The sequence below is a fragment of the Mastomys coucha genome, unplaced genomic scaffold (assembly GCF_008632895.1).
Source record: "Mastomys coucha isolate ucsf_1 unplaced genomic scaffold, UCSF_Mcou_1 pScaffold11, whole genome shotgun sequence".
Classification (NCBI taxonomy): Eukaryota; Metazoa; Chordata; class Mammalia; order Rodentia; family Muridae; genus Mastomys; species Mastomys coucha.
In genome coordinates, this window is record NW_022196893.1 from 2,193,082 (window position 1) to 2,211,863 (window position 18,782).

Genomic DNA, 18,782 nt, shown 5'->3' on the forward strand with positions numbered 1-18,782 from the left:
GAGGCACAAACAGTATATGGAACACATTGTTGACATAAAAAGTCACACAAAAAGTGACTTTGATATAACAAATTAGGTTCGACATACATTTCACTCGGGCCATGGGGATTCCATTGTATCTACATTAATGTGTGGCTTGTTTCTCTCCTGGATCCCTATGGAGTTAAAAAAGGAGTTGCAACTTATTTAATATTTTGGTAATGTGCTTTTTCATGTAAGCCAACCCTATAGGTCATGGTTTTAGAGAACTTATACACTGTAAGTGTATTTTATATAATTTAATATCATTCATTATACACTTCCCTAATGATTTAAAGGTGTAAAGAATCAAAAGAAATTTGTAAGAACTAAATATTTGAGACCAACAAACCTGTAGGCTCCAGTCATCTTTTAGGAGAGATGCATTTTTTATAAAGTTAAATTTTACTACACTGTTTATGTCAACAAATATATGTATGCTCTTTGGATTCATTTACATTATGACTTAAATTTCCCTAATGATATTTTGGCAGTGGTCTTTTTAAAAGTTGGTGATGTTTATATTTAACATGAAGATTTGGGGAATAAAATATTCGACTCTACTCAAGATACTAAGAATAAATAAAGTTGCTGAACCTAAAACTTCTTCTAAAACAATTTTACTTAATAATGTGTTAGACTGAGAACATTTACAAGAAGATATATTTTAGGCTTTTGGCACAACAGAAAGCCTGTAAAAATATTCATAGTTTATGTTAGTGTACTCAGTTCTTGATACAAATATGTTATTGGATAGATTTAAACACTAGATCCTCTAATATTCTGAACAGATTGTGCACATGTACCATCAACTACTGAAGTAATATTATTAAAGGTCTCTTTGTTATCATTTGTTATTTCTTTTCACGCTGTGGCTTGAGTGATACTGTTGTCGTCATCACTGCTCTCTGAGTTAGTACAATACTGGCAAATCGTCTCTACTTTTGTTGAACAACTACATTTCCATACGAAGGAGGTAAAAAAATCCCAAATGCCTATTGCCTAACCAGAGTTCTTGCTTTAAAGATTTATTTTTATCATTGTTACTTATGTGTATGCCTAGGGGAATGATTCCCACAGCTAGTCTCATAGATCAGAAAAGGCCGTTCGATTACTTTGGTGCTAGAGTTCAGCTGTTGTCCGCCACTCATTTATTCATTACAGGCACTGAGAAGCAAGCTCATGTCCTCTGGAAGAGCACCAAGTGTTCTTAACCATTGAGCCTTTCTCTGGGTCCCCAGTTTTCTTACTTGCAAAGAATTTTAGAGTTTTCAAAACAATAGGTAGGAATCACTCTTTAGTGACATTGTATTAATAAACATAAAGGTCATTTATATCTCTCCAAATCCTAGAGCATGGTAGTGTCTAGTAAACAAAAGGTGGCAGATAAGTGAGAGATGAAAACAATAGCCTAAGAGTTGCAAATACTAACCTGAGGGTGCTAAAAATGCATACTTTATTTCTTCCTCTCCATTTCTCTTTCAAGAACCACTCTATTGACTCACAAATTCCCTAACTCCTGCATTCCATTGAGATATTAATTCCAATGCATTCATCTCTTCATTCATTTACTCAAATTAATTCCATTAATTACACAATTTCTTAGTTCTTTCTATTAATAAAATTCTCATCACTGATTTAATTTATATATTTATTCATATATAAATATACACATATGCATATACACATGTGTGTATATACATATATGTGTGTATATACATATATATTCTTGTGCCATGCTCTTTCCCTAGATGGTAACTTTTTCATATTTATTGCCTTTATATTGAATGCCTGCATGAATTACTTCATAAAATGAAACTGAATGTAAGATAGTAATCTGAGAAGTAAAGCTCTTTAGAACTTACCATCCAGGCCATGGACACAGACCACCAGGTGAATCCCATCTTCCAAGTTTTCCTCCTCTTCCTCTGGTGGGAAATACGGTATGTCAGAAGCTAGTACAGATAAGTCACTGTACAGAAATCCTTCAATCTTCAGTTCTTTTTTAAACTTTTCTTTGGCCTGATAAAAACTGGAGAATATACCAATTAATCATAAGCCATACTGTTTATTCCATGTTGAGCAGGGAATGAGTTAGACTGGTATGTAGGACTGATGGTTATTCACAAGCAAATTGTCTTCTTAACATCAAAAACTAAATGTATCTTAAGGGAGATGCTGTTTTTAATTAAAGGGGAAAATATCCACAAGTAAACAAGCAAAAAAATCCAAAATTTTTGATTCTTCAGATTTTTACTTTATTCCTGAATTGAATAGGAGGCTTGGGAAAGAGACAAGAATCTGGGCAGTTACAGGTTGTTAATGTCTTTAAAATTCTCTCCTGATAGAAGTCCCTTTTCTGTCATACAGCCCTACCATGGCTTAGCTTCTGCCTTTTATTCAAGTACTATCTCCCAGCATCCCAAAGAGCAACATAGGTTTTGGGGTTTGGGGTTTCCTTCTTGTGCTTTGCTTTTGTTTATTTGTTTTCTAGTCAGTACCAAAAGCTGGTTTGATGTGGCTTGGTTTCTTGGTGCCTATGTATATTCTGGCATTCTGAAAAGACTTTTATACCAAACTAAGATGTTATTTATATGCTAACTTGACAAGATGGTGGTTAACAGCATTGGGATTACCAAGGTTAGAACTGGTTTTAAAACTTTTGATATCCACTGGCTATCTAAAATGCTTGGGAATAGAAGAGTTTTATGTGCAAATGAATATAATGCAGGCTAATGATCAAACGATTTCAAGTTTCAATGTTAGGGATATGTACATGTACATAGGTGATAACTTGAAGCTGATACCATGTCTATACACCAAATTAAGTTTTGTTTTCTGTATGGCCTAAGACCATTACATAAAGGTAAAGCAATTTAATGCAATAGTTTTATTAGGGCTGAACATGATACAATTTCATAGTGCAAAATTCTGCATAGGTTTTGTCACACCAGATTTCAAAAAAATTTAGGTTTCAATAGGATGTTATTACAGTTTAATTGTAGATTTTTTGGCCAATATGAGCAAGATCCTAATTCTGATCTAGAGCAATAAAAACATGTAAACTTTTGAATCTTAGATAACATACAATTGTGGATTTTCAAGTTAATGATGTTCTAGTATTTTCATCAGCATCCCCTCAGTGAAGATATTCTCTCCTCTAAAGTGTTTCCGTTGCCTCTATTCTCTAATGCATAGTCATTGCTTCCAGATAAAACCTTTGGTTCCACTGAGCATGTGGGAATTATTACATTTGTTCAACACTCTCCTTAATTGCTGTTTTGTTATCATCTGCCAGATTTCCTGAAAAACTATGAGTACAGTTAGAGCTGGGACAAGTCTTACCCAGTTTTGGACAGTGTCTATCTGGACTTTTTGAATTGGTGAACAGTGTAATATGACAAGTATTTAATATTATTTATTATATAGAATGCCCAATGTTTATCTGCCTGGGTATTTCTTTATGTAAAATTCAGTAACTATTAGCTATTGGCAAGAGAAGAATGATTATGAGGTACTCTTACAAAATACTTCTATTATATGTCCAATGAAAGATATATCTGATAATTGAGGGTGCAAATGAATAAATTGCAAGCCAATTATTAAGCTACATATTCTGCTATTGCAAGCCCACAGTCTTAAAGGGAACTTAGGAGATGAATCTAATGGAGTCCTGTTCCCTCAAAGGTCTTAAAATCTCCTTTTCAAAATATGAAGAGTTTGAGTCCAAATGGTATTCATAAAATAGTATATCACAATAAAAACCAAACAAACTTTTCATATATACCCATTGAGAATTGTTTGGTTAATATGTCATAGTACATCCATACAATGGACTACTACTGAAGCATTAAAATACTCCATGAAAATGGACTTTTATACAAAGCTATTATTTCTAATATTTTAAAATGGAAAAAATCATTAAGAAGTGCCACAATAATCATATTTTTATTATAAGGTAAATATATTTCGGGGACAAACATCAGTATAGAAAATTTTTATTCAGCTGTTTTGTTGGGAGATAGACTTATCTGTAATTCTTTGAATATTACTTAGACATTCTGAAGTGCATGATATGTACATTCTTGTTTTGTTTAAGTGAAAATAACAAACACCTCCATGTTTAAATAGAATGCATGAAGTAGAAAAAAGTTTGGAAATATTTAAATGACTGTTTGAGGACCTGTAAACTATCCACAAGCTTACCTGAACATCCTTTCACTGACTTCTTCTTCCAGCTTGCTGGAGTAGGCAGAAACAACACCAAAGGAACCCAAAGGCTGATGAGTAATAGGAGCTGGGCTTTGTTTGGAAGAGAGTCCAGCCCTAACAGGAGTCTCCTTGGGTACAGATGAAAAAGGGAGACAGGTGGCAGTGCAAGACACAGACAAGTTAACAACTTCCACTGCCTTCAGGTTATCCAGAGTAAAGGCCTCTGAGGAGTTCAAGTGGGACCCAGGGATGGAAGTTACTGTCTTCAGCTCTTGGTTTCGTGACACTTGGGAGGCAATAGTGTGAGTCACAGTGGGGCACACAGTGCCTGCTTCATGTTTGGCCTCCAGAGAGGCATTATGTCTTCTATTCAATATCATGGTATCATTGACATTTAATGAACCATTTTGTACACCTATAGAATTCAGGTTGACAGCTTCAACCGCTGGTGCACAATTGATTTCAGGCACCTTGTGGTGAGAGGCAGCCCTGACTTCTGAGATGCTGTTGTTGGAGAGCATATGTTTACTCATGCTCAATTCTTTAGGTTTACCTTTTGCAGTTTCCACTGCTGATCTCTGAAAAGACCTGGTCTTAGAATTTTCAAGCACTATAGTACATGGTATTTTTAAGTTAAGACCTTTGGTTTCAACATGTAGTGTGGTCTCAGCTATGCCATCAAGACAACAGGGTTCTTGAAGATCAGGGTGATCCTCTTTGCTTTTGGGGATGTACATGTACCCAGGGCCCTGGGATCTGTCAGAATCTACAGCTATATCTGCAAGGGAATGTCCTGCCCTATCATCCTGGACCCTACACTCTCTATACGAAGAAGTGTGTCTGGGTGAACTGTTGTCTTTGCTAGAAAGGTCCAGATCTTCGGAAAATCCTGCTGTGTTCTTTATGGTGTCTGTACCTTCAGCAGTATCCTCAGGGCTGCTAATCTGGGGTGCGGATACAGACTTGGTTAGCTTGTTAAGTGCCAGCTCACGCTCCTCTTCTTCAAAAGGCAATGAGCTGATGGAGGAAAGAGAAGCCTGAATGCCACTGGGAAGGCTGGTGTTACTCTCTGTGTGTCCACCCTCCAAAGAGTTCCTGTGGTGGGCATGCCTTCGAACCACCTGATGCAAAATTTCACGATCATTGGGCAACTCCAGGGCTCTGCTTCGGGCCTCAGACCAGGCAACTGAGCTTGGTTCACTTTCAATGCCTGAGTCAGATATTATGGAGGCTGACCTCTTGATAACGCCAGAGAGCACTGAAAGATCTTCTGGTTCTTCTGCATGATCAAACAGGGAAGGCTTGGTGTCCAAAGTTTCCCTCAGAACACTGCTTGGTGGGTCACAAGGTTCAGCAGGGGTAAGCTTCAGGCTTAGCAGGACAGGCTTTACCTCCTGGTCAACTCCCCTCCCTAGAGTCCTCAACTCAAGAGCAGCTGTTTGGTTTAAAGAGATGGAATTATTCTGGCTGGTTCCTGCTACAACTTTGCTTGGCATAGTCTTAACAATACCATAGCTGTCCCTAGAGCTCTTGTGTTCATGCTGAACATTAAGAGCCTGCAAGGGGTCAGCTCTAAAGTAGTTCTTATTGCTTGATTGCACATCAATGTAGGTCAGTGCTGGGGTCTGCCCTTCCTCAGGGCATGGACTTCTTTTGCATATGTCCACATCTGTTAGTGGATCTTTTATAGCATCAGGCCTTGGGCCAGACCAGGATTCATCTTCAGGCATGCTTCCTCTGTTTTGAAATTCACCAATGGTCAGGTACACCTCAGATTCTGAGCACACATCCATAGGATTCCGTGTGGAGACATTCTCTTCTATCTCTGGACACCTAATAACATCTTCATCAGAGCCCAGCTGGGGTGCTTCTGTAGTAGATAAGGGAATGGCCATTTTTGAAGATGACTTTTGATTTATAAGATTTGTTTCTTTCCCTTTTAGATTCATTATTGCAGGATTTGTCACTGGGACATCAAAATTAGGAAAAACACTCAAGTTATGTCCTATAACAAAAGAAGAAAATTATATTATAGTTTACAAATCAATATAATAAAGTATTCAAATGTCTAAATTGTATGAAAATATTTCAACCATCCTCTATTAGCATTTTTGAAGGGGGATGACCTTCAGATTGTAAAAGTTCTTACGTTACAGAAAAAAAACTTTTTTATTTGGGAGTATACAAATATTTTATGTTAACCAGTGACTCATGTTAAAATGTCAAATAGTTTATGTTGATAAGACAAATGAGGATATGAACATGACAGAATATGCGATTAGAGGGTTGGGCAAGGGAAACGAAATGCCCATTAGACCTCTGTGAAAAGATTGCATCTCAATGTGAAGTCAGTGGCTAACTGAATCTTGTCCACATAAGAAAACACCAATGCCCACTGAAGATCCTATGGCTCAGTAAACCCCTCATATTGACAAACTGACAGCATAGATGGATGCTTCAAGAGAAGGAAAAATCCTGAGAACATAGCTAAGCTTCCACATATGGATCACGTCTCCTTTGTTTCTCATCTATATCTTTGTCATTCATCTATTTTGTTGCCTCTTTCTTTGCCTCTATGTATCTCTGTTTAAGCCCTCCATCCCTTTCTCTCTCCCCCTCCTCCACCTTCAGTTCTTATCTTGGGGAGATGACCACCCAGTATTTTTACACAATAAAACTTTAGTTATGAGCATAGCTCCTTCTTGAGTTCTATGAGTCATCCAGACAAATCCTTAGACATAGAAAACTTAGCATGAGCCAAGAATTTCTATCTAGTGGCCAGAATTGCAGACTTCCAGTTTGCCGGCAGAATCCGAAATGAAATTTTGCTGGAGAAATGTTAGTGCCTTGACTTGCATTTTATAGAATAAAAAAAAAATAAAAAAAATAAATAAAAAAAAAAGGAGAAAACAGCCCAGAGCAAAAGCAGCTATTTTATCTCATCCTACCCCTTACAGTTCATTTATCAGAGTACAATTAGCATCTCTTATTCGCTAATGTGACAAGGTCAATCATAAGCCCCATGGTTACAAAGTAAAGATAAGAAGGTGATTTTGGTGCTGCAAAGGTCTGCTTGTGAACTCCAACATTGCCATTCATTGGTACCCTAGTGAACTGCATGTTTTCCACCTTTCTAAACTGTAGGATGGGCAGATCCATAGGAACCTGCAAACCTTTCACTCAATCATAAGTTATTGTGGGAGTTGATGGAGACAAAGAGTACTATTTTCTGCAGAATAAACACTATTATGTGTGAACCCATCATTGAGGGAATTGTCCTATGTGATAGTAGCACCACACTGAAGTTTCCATGATCACAGCCATCTTCAGAGGCTAATGACGAGGAACTAAGATATGACTTTTCATCTTGTTTTTTCTTAGCTGTTTTCTATAAGAAAGACATTCTCTTCCATTCTTTTCTCTCAACTTTAAATATTCTCTTTCTCCTCCTTTCCACCACAGCTGAACAGTAACAAACATTCTCCATGTGCACCTGTCATAACCCAAGATCTGAGACTTGGCATGTGATATTTCCCATATATACCATGTGAATATGAGGATCTTTTGTTTGTGTTTTCTTTAACACCCCCTGTTGACAGATATCTACAATGGTTCCATTCCCTGACTATTGTGAACAGTGTGTCATTAAACACACATCTATGTGGTAGGATTTACACTTCTTTGGGTGCATGTCCATAATTATGACCATATAGGACATATAGTTTTTTGTTTCATTTTAAAAGAGACTTTCATTTTGGTCCCTGTAGTAGTGGCTATATCAGTTTACATACCTAGCAACCATGGAGGCAAACAAAAAGGCAAAAGAGATCCATAGAGGAGCAGTGGTGCAAGGGAGGGCAGGAGAGGCAAAGGAGGTCAACCATGCTCCCAGATAGGTCCCACATCCATCCAGGAGCATTTGAGCAACACAATAGGACTTGATGAATTTGGATTATTGTTGGTTTTAACAGAATAGAAAGTGAGGTGGATAGGATACTAGGGGGAGAAGTTGGGGGAAAATAAATATTATGAAAAACTTTGAAATATTCAAAGAATTTCATAAAATAATAGGAATTAAATGTAATAAAGAAATATATTAACTCATATGCTAATAGCCTTAAAATCAAACTAAATTTAAAAGGCTTCATGTGGTTTTTAAAAAGCTACATTAATATAACTTCTCTTAAACATTACCATGAATTTAAGCCATACATATAATACTTGGAAACCCCATGAGGCTTTGATATACATGATTATCTAATAAGTTTCAGTATAATTTGTAATCAGATTGAGTGAGGAATGAACTCCTCTTTTACCTGGGTGCATTCAATGAACTTGGAGATACTGGGATGTATTCGCTTTCCTCTGAAGATCTGCCCTCAGTCTTCAGCAAGAATAGCATATACTCTTTTGAGAATTCCCTAACATCCCTGCCACATATGTGTAGTGTGGTACATACTACTACCATGTGATAATCCACTTGTAAGCACTTGTCTTCCTGGAGACAGCTTGTGTTTTATTTCTGCAGCCCACAGGCTGACATCCTGTCAAGTACATATTTGATGAACTGTGTTCCTGAAAGGAACTAAGCCAAGAATAGAAATCTAGCAAAAGAAAGGATATCACCTTCATTGATTGCTTGTATTGGCTTGAATAAAATTATCACAATGATCTTTAGTACAATAAAGACTATACTAGCACAAATTGGGTGAAAAAATATCTCCATACTAAGCAGTGAGTTGGTAAAATGGAAAGTGGGCATTTTTGTAAAAGTCAACAAAGTGGACATTTGTTATAAGCACCAAGGAGCTTTTGCCTTGATAAAACTTTCAAAATATTGCAAAGCACTCAAAGGTGCAACAACTGTTTTGCCAAAACTTATACCTTTTGTGGCAAAGCTAGAGTGAATGGTTTCCAAGGACCAGGCAAGCAAGCAAGGAAAATATGAGCAAAGCACAGAGTAGATTTAAGGTGGTGAAAACAATCTACATCTGGTACTATGCTATAATGGTCAACACATACCACAAAAGGAACTCAGAATAGTGGTAGTACTAAAGCTCCTTCAGATGATAATTACTAAGCTAATACAGAGGCATGGACTGTAACACAAGTTCCCCTCAGGTAGAGGATATTGGTGGTGCAGGGGAGAGGATATTCATGTGCAGGGAGTACATGGGCAATCTCTGAGCCTTACTCTTTATATTTCTATTTCTGGGAATCTAAAAATCACTTTATAAGGAATCACTTACAAAAGTAAACAGAAATAAATGAAGCATAGCACTGACAGTATTCTGGGAGATGTATATCAATCTTCCTCAGAATAGTAGACACTGAGTTGTGGTAGACACAGGGCCATTACAAGCAAAGACTAGAATCCTGGGGTATACAGTATGGATAGACCTTAGTAATCCCCTAAGTAGATGAAGAAAGAATAAACAGAGGGGAATAACTAGGAACAGGCAGAGATAATCTGGAATATGTATTAGCTTGCAAGCCATGGGTGAGTATGTATTGACTGTTATAGGCAACAAGTTGTTGATTCTTGGAAACCAGAACATTTATAAGACCTATCATCAACCATGAAACAGGATGCAAAAAGGGCAGTGACCAAATGGTCATCAATATCAAAGTTTGGGTTTTTCATTAAAACTGTGAGAGAATGAGCAGAACAAAGCATCTCACTCAGAGAGACTAAGAGTCAGATACTGGTGACTGATGTTGTTAGTACACATTGACTCTTGCCTGTTAGTCCTTCAATGTCTTACAAACTTGTCTGCCCAATCACCCATAATAACCCTGTAGAAGAGAGCATTTTGCTCAACTTTACACACTAATTTTGGGGGAAATATTTAAATCTAGACAGTATGGCCAACTCAGTTATCCGGCAACAGGGTATGGTATGGCCTCTCAGGAAAGCAACTACAATTTCTAACACAGCACAGATTCCTGAGTTGGCACTAACCACAAGTGCACAAAAATAGTGTAGATGGAAATAAATCTCATGTACACTCCATTTGATGCTACACTGAAAAGGTGTACTAAGAATGTGTTTGGTAATCTACTGGTAACATTAAATTATTTAGGCCACCACACTGTTGCAGAATGAGGAACTAGTTCACTGTTGTACTAAGATATTTTATCTTGGATAAAAGAAACATCAAGAATACTTTTGAAAAGAACAAATCAATCAAGAAAAGGGTTAAGTTTTAAGTGGACAAGCCAGTAATGCTTATGCGATAGTAATGACACATCAGGTCAGGGCTAATTGGGGACAACCAGAGGAGACAGCTACACACTTGAGTAAATGTTTATTGTTCTAGAAAGTTGAGACTACAAAGCTGGTACTAATATGTTGAGGTTTTATCTTTTTTTATCTACTGTAAAGCTAAGTTCATGCCCCAGGACCTGCTTGTCCCAGAGATTAAAGAGTCTTCACCCTTTGTCTCAAGTTATTTCTGATTGGTGAATAAAGATGCCAACAGCTAATAGCTGGGCAGAAGAGACATAGGTGTGAGATTGAGGTTCCTCCCTTTTGGTGCCAGAGGAGAACCAGAGGAGAAGCAGGTAGAAGGGGAGGAAAGAAAAGCTGCCATGGGTTAGGAGTCAAGAGAACATGACCCTGAGGGCAATTGGAGTTAAGAGCAGGCCAGATGAAACATAGTAAGTAATAACTCGGGGTTATCAATAAGAAATTAGAGTCTAACAACATAGAGGCCAAGTATTTGCCCAACTCTTGTACTGTTTAAGGTCCATTGTAAAAATTACGGTTGTGGGTTATGTGTATCTTTTATCTGGCAACTAAATGATCTAAAGTGGGGTAAAAAACCCCAGATTGGGATAAAATAATTTCTACAACACTCATCCCATAACATATAGCCAACAATACAGAGAAGATATACTAAAATATTACTTATGTGTAACAGTTGGCATTAATTGTCAACTTGATACAACCTAGAATCACTTGGGAAGAGAGTCTTGATAGATTTTCTATACTGGGTTAGCCTATGGGTGTGTCTGTGGAGGGTTGTTTGAATTAAGTTAATTGATGTGGGAAACCCAGCACATTATTTCCTATGCAGGGGTTTCTGAAGTATATGAGTGGGGAAATGGAAATGCAACTGAGTAAGCAAGTGATAGAGTACAGCATGCAATTTTCGTTTTTCTTGACCATAGGTATGATATGACTGGCTCCTTGAAGTTCCTACTTTGACTTTTTCACAATGATGTACTTTAGCCTAGAATTGTAATCTGAAGCAGTTCCCTCCCCTCCCCCCCCCCGTTGCTTTTGTTGGAGTATATATTATCAGAGCACCAAAATGAAATTTGAGCAACTGGTAGCTTACAAAACCCTGGGTGAGAAAATTTCCCCAGAAAAAAAAAAAAACTCTCTGCCATATCTCATCCTGTTAAGACTCAAGGCCCAGATGAATCACATGAGTAGAGTACAGTATACAGGGAAACTCTCTGTTGGGGGGGGGGGATTTTAGCTAATGCTATAGGCTCAGAAAAAAATGAAGCTGATTTATAAAAAAGTCAAAGACCAAGGTAGAATCACATGCATAAAGACTGATATTTATCAATATCTGCAATTAAAAAGACTGGAAAATGATCTACATCCTATTTTTAAGTGAAAATATCAGGGGTTATTATCATTGGTGTTTAATATCTTTAACTATTCAGTTTTATTGGAAATTATATATAAGAGGTATGAATTATTCAAAACATAAACATTTAAACAAAGAAATACACACACACACACACACACACATAAATGTACACACACACACTTAAAATTCAACCAGTTGGGTTGAAGATTTAGTATAATTGAGTACACATATTTGTTATACACTTACTTGACACTAGATGTCAGAGTAGAACTGGGAACCAAATTCATGTTTGCAAGCTGATTCTGTCCCTACAATCACCTAGATTCCAGACTACAAGTCTCCAGCTGCAGAGTCTCTGAAATGTAGCCATTTTGATCCGTTATAAATAGCAAAAAGCAAACTAACCTAGCTTAAACGACCTCAGGAAGAAAACAAAGCAGAGCCTGGACTCTGGAGTTGAGGGGTTAGGATTGGTTGCTTATTGACATGTAGTCTTTCACGTATATTTCTGTCCATGCCTCAGTTCTCCCTTTCTGAAGATATATATATGTATATATATACATATATATATGTGTGTATACACACACATATATATATGTATATATATGTATATATATATATACACACACACACATATATGTATATATGTATATATGTATATATGTATATATGTGTGTGTGTATATATATATATATACATATATATATATATACTAAAGGATTAAAGAAATAAACCATTTGATTAAACTACCAACATGGGGTTTGTGATTTTCTCCTCATGGTTGTTGGGTTTCTATGATCAAGTTGCAGGAGAAAACAGACAGGGGGACATTCCTTTACTTGTGTCTGATCATTCTGCAGTTGACTTGTGAGTTCACTGACAAACAGTATAGCCATGCTGAACACTGGTACACAAACAATATGTACAACCTTGTTCTTTTTACTCCCTGATGCAGGTTATTTGTTCATAAGTTATATAGCTCATTTTCTCAAGTCCTTGACTTGCCTGTGGCATTAAACAGGTTCTTGGATTATATAGTGAGTGGCCAGCTAGAATGATACAGCAAAACCCATCTCAATAGATCAACAATACTTACCACTACAAAAGAGACACTAACATAGTAGCATTAAAGCTAAAAACAGAAATGTCTGTAGTTAAAACTATACACTTGAAATAACAAAAGAACATTACCACCTTTGATTGTTCTAGGGTGTGTATGTGTCTCTCTGTGTGTGTATCTGTATATGTCTGTATATCTGTGTGTCTGTGTCTGTCTGTCTGTGTTGTATCTTATTCTATAGGTAAAACACAAGCCCCAAGGAAACCAGTGTTTGTTTATGTCTGTGTCTATATCTTATCCTATAGGTAAAAACACTAGCACCAGGAACATTTTCACCCAGAAGAGGCCAGAGAGACATTAATGCTAACTGTTCCATTAAAACAACAACAACAAACTACTCCTACTGTTGTAAAGAGTGAGCATCAGAGCTAGCACCAGAGCTCTAGTGGAACAATGTTAACGCATGAGTACTTACATGGAAAGACTAATTCTTTCAAAACAACAGAGAAAGACAAACCTGAGACAGGGCAGTCCACATATCTGTCCTCAAAGATAACAGGCAGGGTGTTCCAGTCACCATCAATGTCCAGGCACTCTGCAGGCAATGGAGGCATGCTGGTGAGGTACTCTGAGTTCCGGATGTCCAGAGACAGCTGGCTGTGAGTCTGTATCCTGTGGAACACATATAAAGGTAATCAACCAAACAGGACTGGAAAATTTCAACAGAATCTTAGCATTCTAAGCCCCCAAAAGCATTAACAATGCTTTTAGCAGATGCAGGCAATGTCTATCTCCTGCCTTCCCATCATCTAAGATACCCAGTGTGGTAGTCAGCTTTGCTGAGGCACTGATTCGGGTACAAGTATTGATGCAATGGATTGTGGACTAGGTTACATCTGCCAGTTCCTGGAAGATAATAAATGCTATGTGACTGAAAGACTAGCTAAGAAATGGCTACAGATCTAAAATTAGTGCTTTGGAGGAGAAAGTTAAATTTACTCATTGATTACTCTACCATCTTTAACTTTTTAAACTACTTAGAGTCTGAGTCACATTTTGATACCACTGAATTAAGAGCCACTTGAAGTAGCTTTTTAAAAATATTATGACATTACTGAAGTTTATTGGTATGTAAGCTAATATAATTCAGGAAGAATGATATACATTTTATTTCTCAGTAGGGCAATTTTAAAAGCTATTATTTTCTCTCCATAACATAAACATCATTCTGCCAATAAGAATGTGATTACAGAATCGAAGTAATTACCCTTTACAATCTAAAAGTTGGGAGGGGCATGCTACTTTAATTACTTACTCAAAAGAAGGTAAATTCTTATTATCTTATGAAAGAAAAACTAATTGGTATTTTTATATTTTTGTATGTAACAACTCAGTCACTTTCCCCTAAGGTAACAGAAGAACTTATAGGTCTGTAGGTTTGGGAGAAGATTGAGCATGTGTCTGTCTGTCTGTGTCCCTGCCTGCCTGCCTGATGGTGGCTCTTTATGTCACAGCCTATATAAATTCTTGATCCTCTCATCTTCCTTCCCATCCATGTGGACCATCTACCTCTCTAAAATAACTGTAGCTATGTAACTCTGCTCAGATTCAGAACAAATTCTCTAAGTATCATGTCATCTTTGTCAACAGAAGTACAATGAGATTAAAATGTACATATGTGTGATTTGTAGCATATGTGTGTATATATGCTTCATATAAACATATGCATAAAATGCTAATTATGACAATAGAGATTATATATGTTGACATTATTTTTTTCTGTTTTTCAGTTTTGTCAGAGAAGTGGATTTTTTTCCTTTTATTCAAAGCTCTACAGAGGTTATTGCAACTTTACACCTCTTTGAATATTTAGTTATTTAGATATTATATCTGTATATTTATATATAATTCTCTTTCAACCAGTCCTACATACTATACCATCATGGTCTTGTAAGTATATAAGGGTGTAGTCAGGAAGCATTGGCAGATGGGCTGGTAATAAGCCTGCCTGATCTCACCTTCAGTATAGACAGGCTTCATCTGATAGGCTGAAAGGAACATGGATGGGCAGAATGAACATATTTTCTTCCTAGAACCAGGATACCTTTGTTTTTCTCTTGTTGTTTGACATCACAATTCCAGGTTATCCAATTTTTAGGCCATGAGACTCACAGCAGCACCTCTACCCTTTAGGGTTTCAGGCCTTTAGATATGAAACTGTTCCCCTTGTCCCAATATCTTAGGATGTGGCTGAGTCATACCCTATTCTACTCTGGCTTCTAGATAGATGATAGTGGAGCTTGTCAGCCTGATCATGAAGCTCACCAATTCAACTAAACTGGCTTCTCAATAAACCCCAAGGATCCGATTATTGCTTCTTCTGTAATGCTGGCATTACAAGTGCTTGCCAGGGCACCTCACTTTTTCTGTGGGGCCTAGGTATTTGAACTCACGTCTTCTTGCTTGCATGGAAGCCATTTTTCTGACTGAGCTATTTTTCCAACCCCAGGAGGAATGGCTTTTAACTATTAAACTACGTTGTATGTGCTACATATAACTAATGACTGCTAAAAATGGGAGAATTAGTCTCCCCTAGAAATGAGCTTTCTAATTGGTTGTCCCATACAATATAGTCAGGCCTGAAATCATAGACATACAAACAACACTAAACAGACTTAGTGGGATTGTACTTAGATAATTATGTGTGTGGAATGAGTGTGTGTGTGTGTGTGTGTGTGTGTGTGTGTGTGTGTGTGTGTGTGTAAATATTTGAGAGGAAGCAAAGGGGAAATGGGAGTAGCTGGAGGGAGGAAAGAAAAGAGGAAAAGTGATGAAATGATATTTTGATTAAAACTACTTTTTTTTAAAGTTAAATGGTGTTACAATTATTAGCACAGAAAGTGTGAAAATCGAGGGGAGATCTCAACTTCCCCACTATAACAGATGACACAGTACTATGACTCTACAGCATCTTCCTTCTCCACAGCCATGTACTCCTCTTTATCATGTGAAGGGTATCACTGAGACACTGAAAACAAAAACAGAGAAGAGGGCCAGCCACACCCAGCCTTGCCACAAGGCCAGGCTGAATCTCACATTAACATGTTTCACAAATTATTCCTGATGGCTGGCCAATCATTTTCCTGACAAACACACATTCTCAGATCCATGTACACTGACAAGCCTAAGCAAACACACCCCCTCCCCATCATACATTATATCTATTCCTGTGCTATCCCAGATAATATCACCCATAAAGATCTGTCCCAAACATACTCTCTGATTTCACAACCTACTTAAAGGTAGTTAAAAATTCATCTATGACATAAAATCTCTTTCAGGCCAGACTATGATGGATCTTTACATAGGAACTCATCCATGCCTTTGCCTGCTAGTATCTTCTGTCCTAATGTTGGAGTATAATACTTCTACTTCCCATGTGAACAGGTGATTGACCATCACAGCTTGTCTGCCTAGCTATAAATGCCCACAAAAGTATACCTATGTGTAGGTGTGGCTGCTAGCCTTACATAGTCCCTGTTCAATATGCTATCCCAAGACTCATTCTGTTGGCAGCAATTATCACCATTCCTGTAATTTTCTAATTCTGAAATGAAATCTTTCTGTGTTCCTGATGAGCTGGACAACAGTTTATTTCCTATTGAGCAGAATCTCTTGTTCTCTACTTGAGGCTTTGTGTTGATATTGGTGGCCAATTGAACGCTAAAAATGTTGTCCAATCTATTTACCATGTAGGACATATCTCCTTGAGAACTTCAACCTGATTCAGACCTCCATTCCTCTGTGATGTGTCCAGGGAGACCATCTCTGACAAACACATCAGTATCAACTCCTCTTAAACTAACAGATTCTTCTCATCACCATTTGATCAATATGTCTACTCATTTTTTACAGAGAAATTTTATCTGTTTACTTCACTGATGAATATCCCACAACTGAAATGGTATAGGGAATGCAGATAACAATATATGCATACTTACTGAAAGAAGGAATCTCTTTTACATCTAAGAAACTAGCTAAGAGAGAGGTTCAGGAATGCATGCATCATATAAGTAGACTCAAGAAGAAGTTAAAACAGGCAAATGTGATTTGAAATGCTGATGTCCAACTTTGTTTTCAGGCTAATAATGTATGCGCTGGAATTCTCGTGAATCTGAGTTATTTTGTGATGCATAAGATACTACATGGACTAATTTTCCTGCCCCTCACTCTTAACTTCCAGTTCCTGCATATGCCTATCACATTCTTAAAACTCAGATCATTAGTGGAAGCTCTTTCTCCCTCATAAACAACTTTCACAGTCTGAGTTGCTATAACCCCAGTCTGAGATCAGATGTAACATCCCCAATTTTTTTCTTCCATCACTTCATTAAAATCAGTCCATGATCCACACACAATTTTGCCTAAAAGATAATTGATGTTGGGGCTTGCAGGTTCAAACTGTGTCTGTATGAAGTATGTTGCGTCATACTTCATAATAACTCAGAAACAATTGAAATACAATTGGGGGAAATTCACAGAACTAAAAATCAATAAATGATTGGTTTGGGGATTCTGGTAACTAGTGGTTAATCATTTATAAGAACACTAGCCATATAGCCCTTCCTCATTTCATACACCTTTATCTTGCTTATTTTCATTGACACTTGTAACTGCCTGAATGAGTGAATTTATGCCCCCTACTTGTCAGGTAGAATGGGAAACCAACAAGTCAGCATTATTGTTTACAGCATCTGCAGTTCACCTAGGCAATTAATGGCCACTCATCAATCATCACCTATGTTTTTTTTTCAGAGTTCTTTTTTTATTAGATATTTTCTTTATTTACATGTCATATGATTTTTCCTTTCCCAGTTTCCCCTTAAAAAACAAACAAACAAACAAACAAAAAGCCGGGCGGTGGTGGCGCACACCTTTAATCCCAGCACTTGGGAGGCAGAGGCATGCGGATTTCTGAGTTCGAGGCCAGCCTGGTCTACAGAGTAAGTTCCAGGACAGCCAGGACTATACAGAGAAACCCTATCTTGAAAAAAACAAACAAAAAAAAAACCCTGTTGCCTCCCCCATCCCCATGCTTGCCACCCCACCCTCTCCCACTTATTGGCCCTGGAATTCCCCTACACTGGGGCACAGAACCTTCACAGGGCCAATGGCCTCTCTTCCCATTGATGATCGACTTTGCAATCCTCTACTATACACATGCTGCCAGAACAATCAGTCCCACTATGTATAATCCTTGGTTGGTGGTTGAGTCCCTGGGAGCTCTGAGAGTACTTAGTTAGTTCATATTTTTGTTTGTCCTAAGGGGCTGCAAACCCTTCAGCATCTTTGGTCCTTTCTCTAACTCCTTCATTGGGGACTCTGTATTTAGTTCAATGGATGGCTGTGAGTCTCTACATCTGTATTAGTCAGGTACTGTCAGAGCCTCTCAGGAGACAGCTATATCAGGCTGACTTGTCCTTTCTTCAGTCTCTGTTCCATAGTTAGTCTCTGCAACTCCTTCTGTGGGTATTTTGTTTCCCCTTTTAAGAAAGAATGAAATGTTCACATTTTGGTCTTCCTTCCTCTTGAGTTTCTTGTGGCTTGTGGGTTGTTCTTCCTGTATTCTGAACTTTTATGTTTACATAACTATTTACACATGAGAGTCTGTGGCTTGCACTATTTCTACCATGTGTATGGATGTTCCCATTTTATCCTTTCATTTTTGACTTTTAACCATTTTATAGTAAAGGAAAGCAAGAGTGATATATTCATAGATTTCCTTTCTTGCTGCTGTGGTAAAAATTCCCTGCCAAAAGCTGCTTCAGAGAGAAATAATTTACTTGGACCTTATTTCTAGGTTATTGTCCATTATTTCAGAGAAG

General features: G+C 37.5%; 1 protein-coding gene across 10 annotated transcripts in view; it reads right to left on the reverse strand.

The window, feature by feature from the left end:
• The window catches only part of Fam135b (family with sequence similarity 135 member B), a 280,335-nt gene that overhangs the window by 20,099 nt on the left and 241,454 nt on the right, over nt 1-18,782 (reverse strand). For all 10 annotated transcript variants that reach the window (XR_004111833.1, XM_031345438.1, XM_031345398.1 and 7 more), the window contains 3 exons: nt 13,415-13,569; nt 4,225-6,235; nt 1,884-2,050 (listed from right to left, as the gene is read on the reverse strand). Coding sequence is in view for 9 of the 10 variants with exons in the window: in XM_031345438.1 (XP_031201298.1) it covers nt 1,884-2,050; nt 4,225-6,235; nt 13,415-13,569 (2,333 nt within the window). In the remaining variant the exon portion in view is untranslated. The remainder of the gene's footprint in view (nt 1-1,883; nt 2,051-4,224; nt 6,236-13,414; nt 13,570-18,782) is intronic.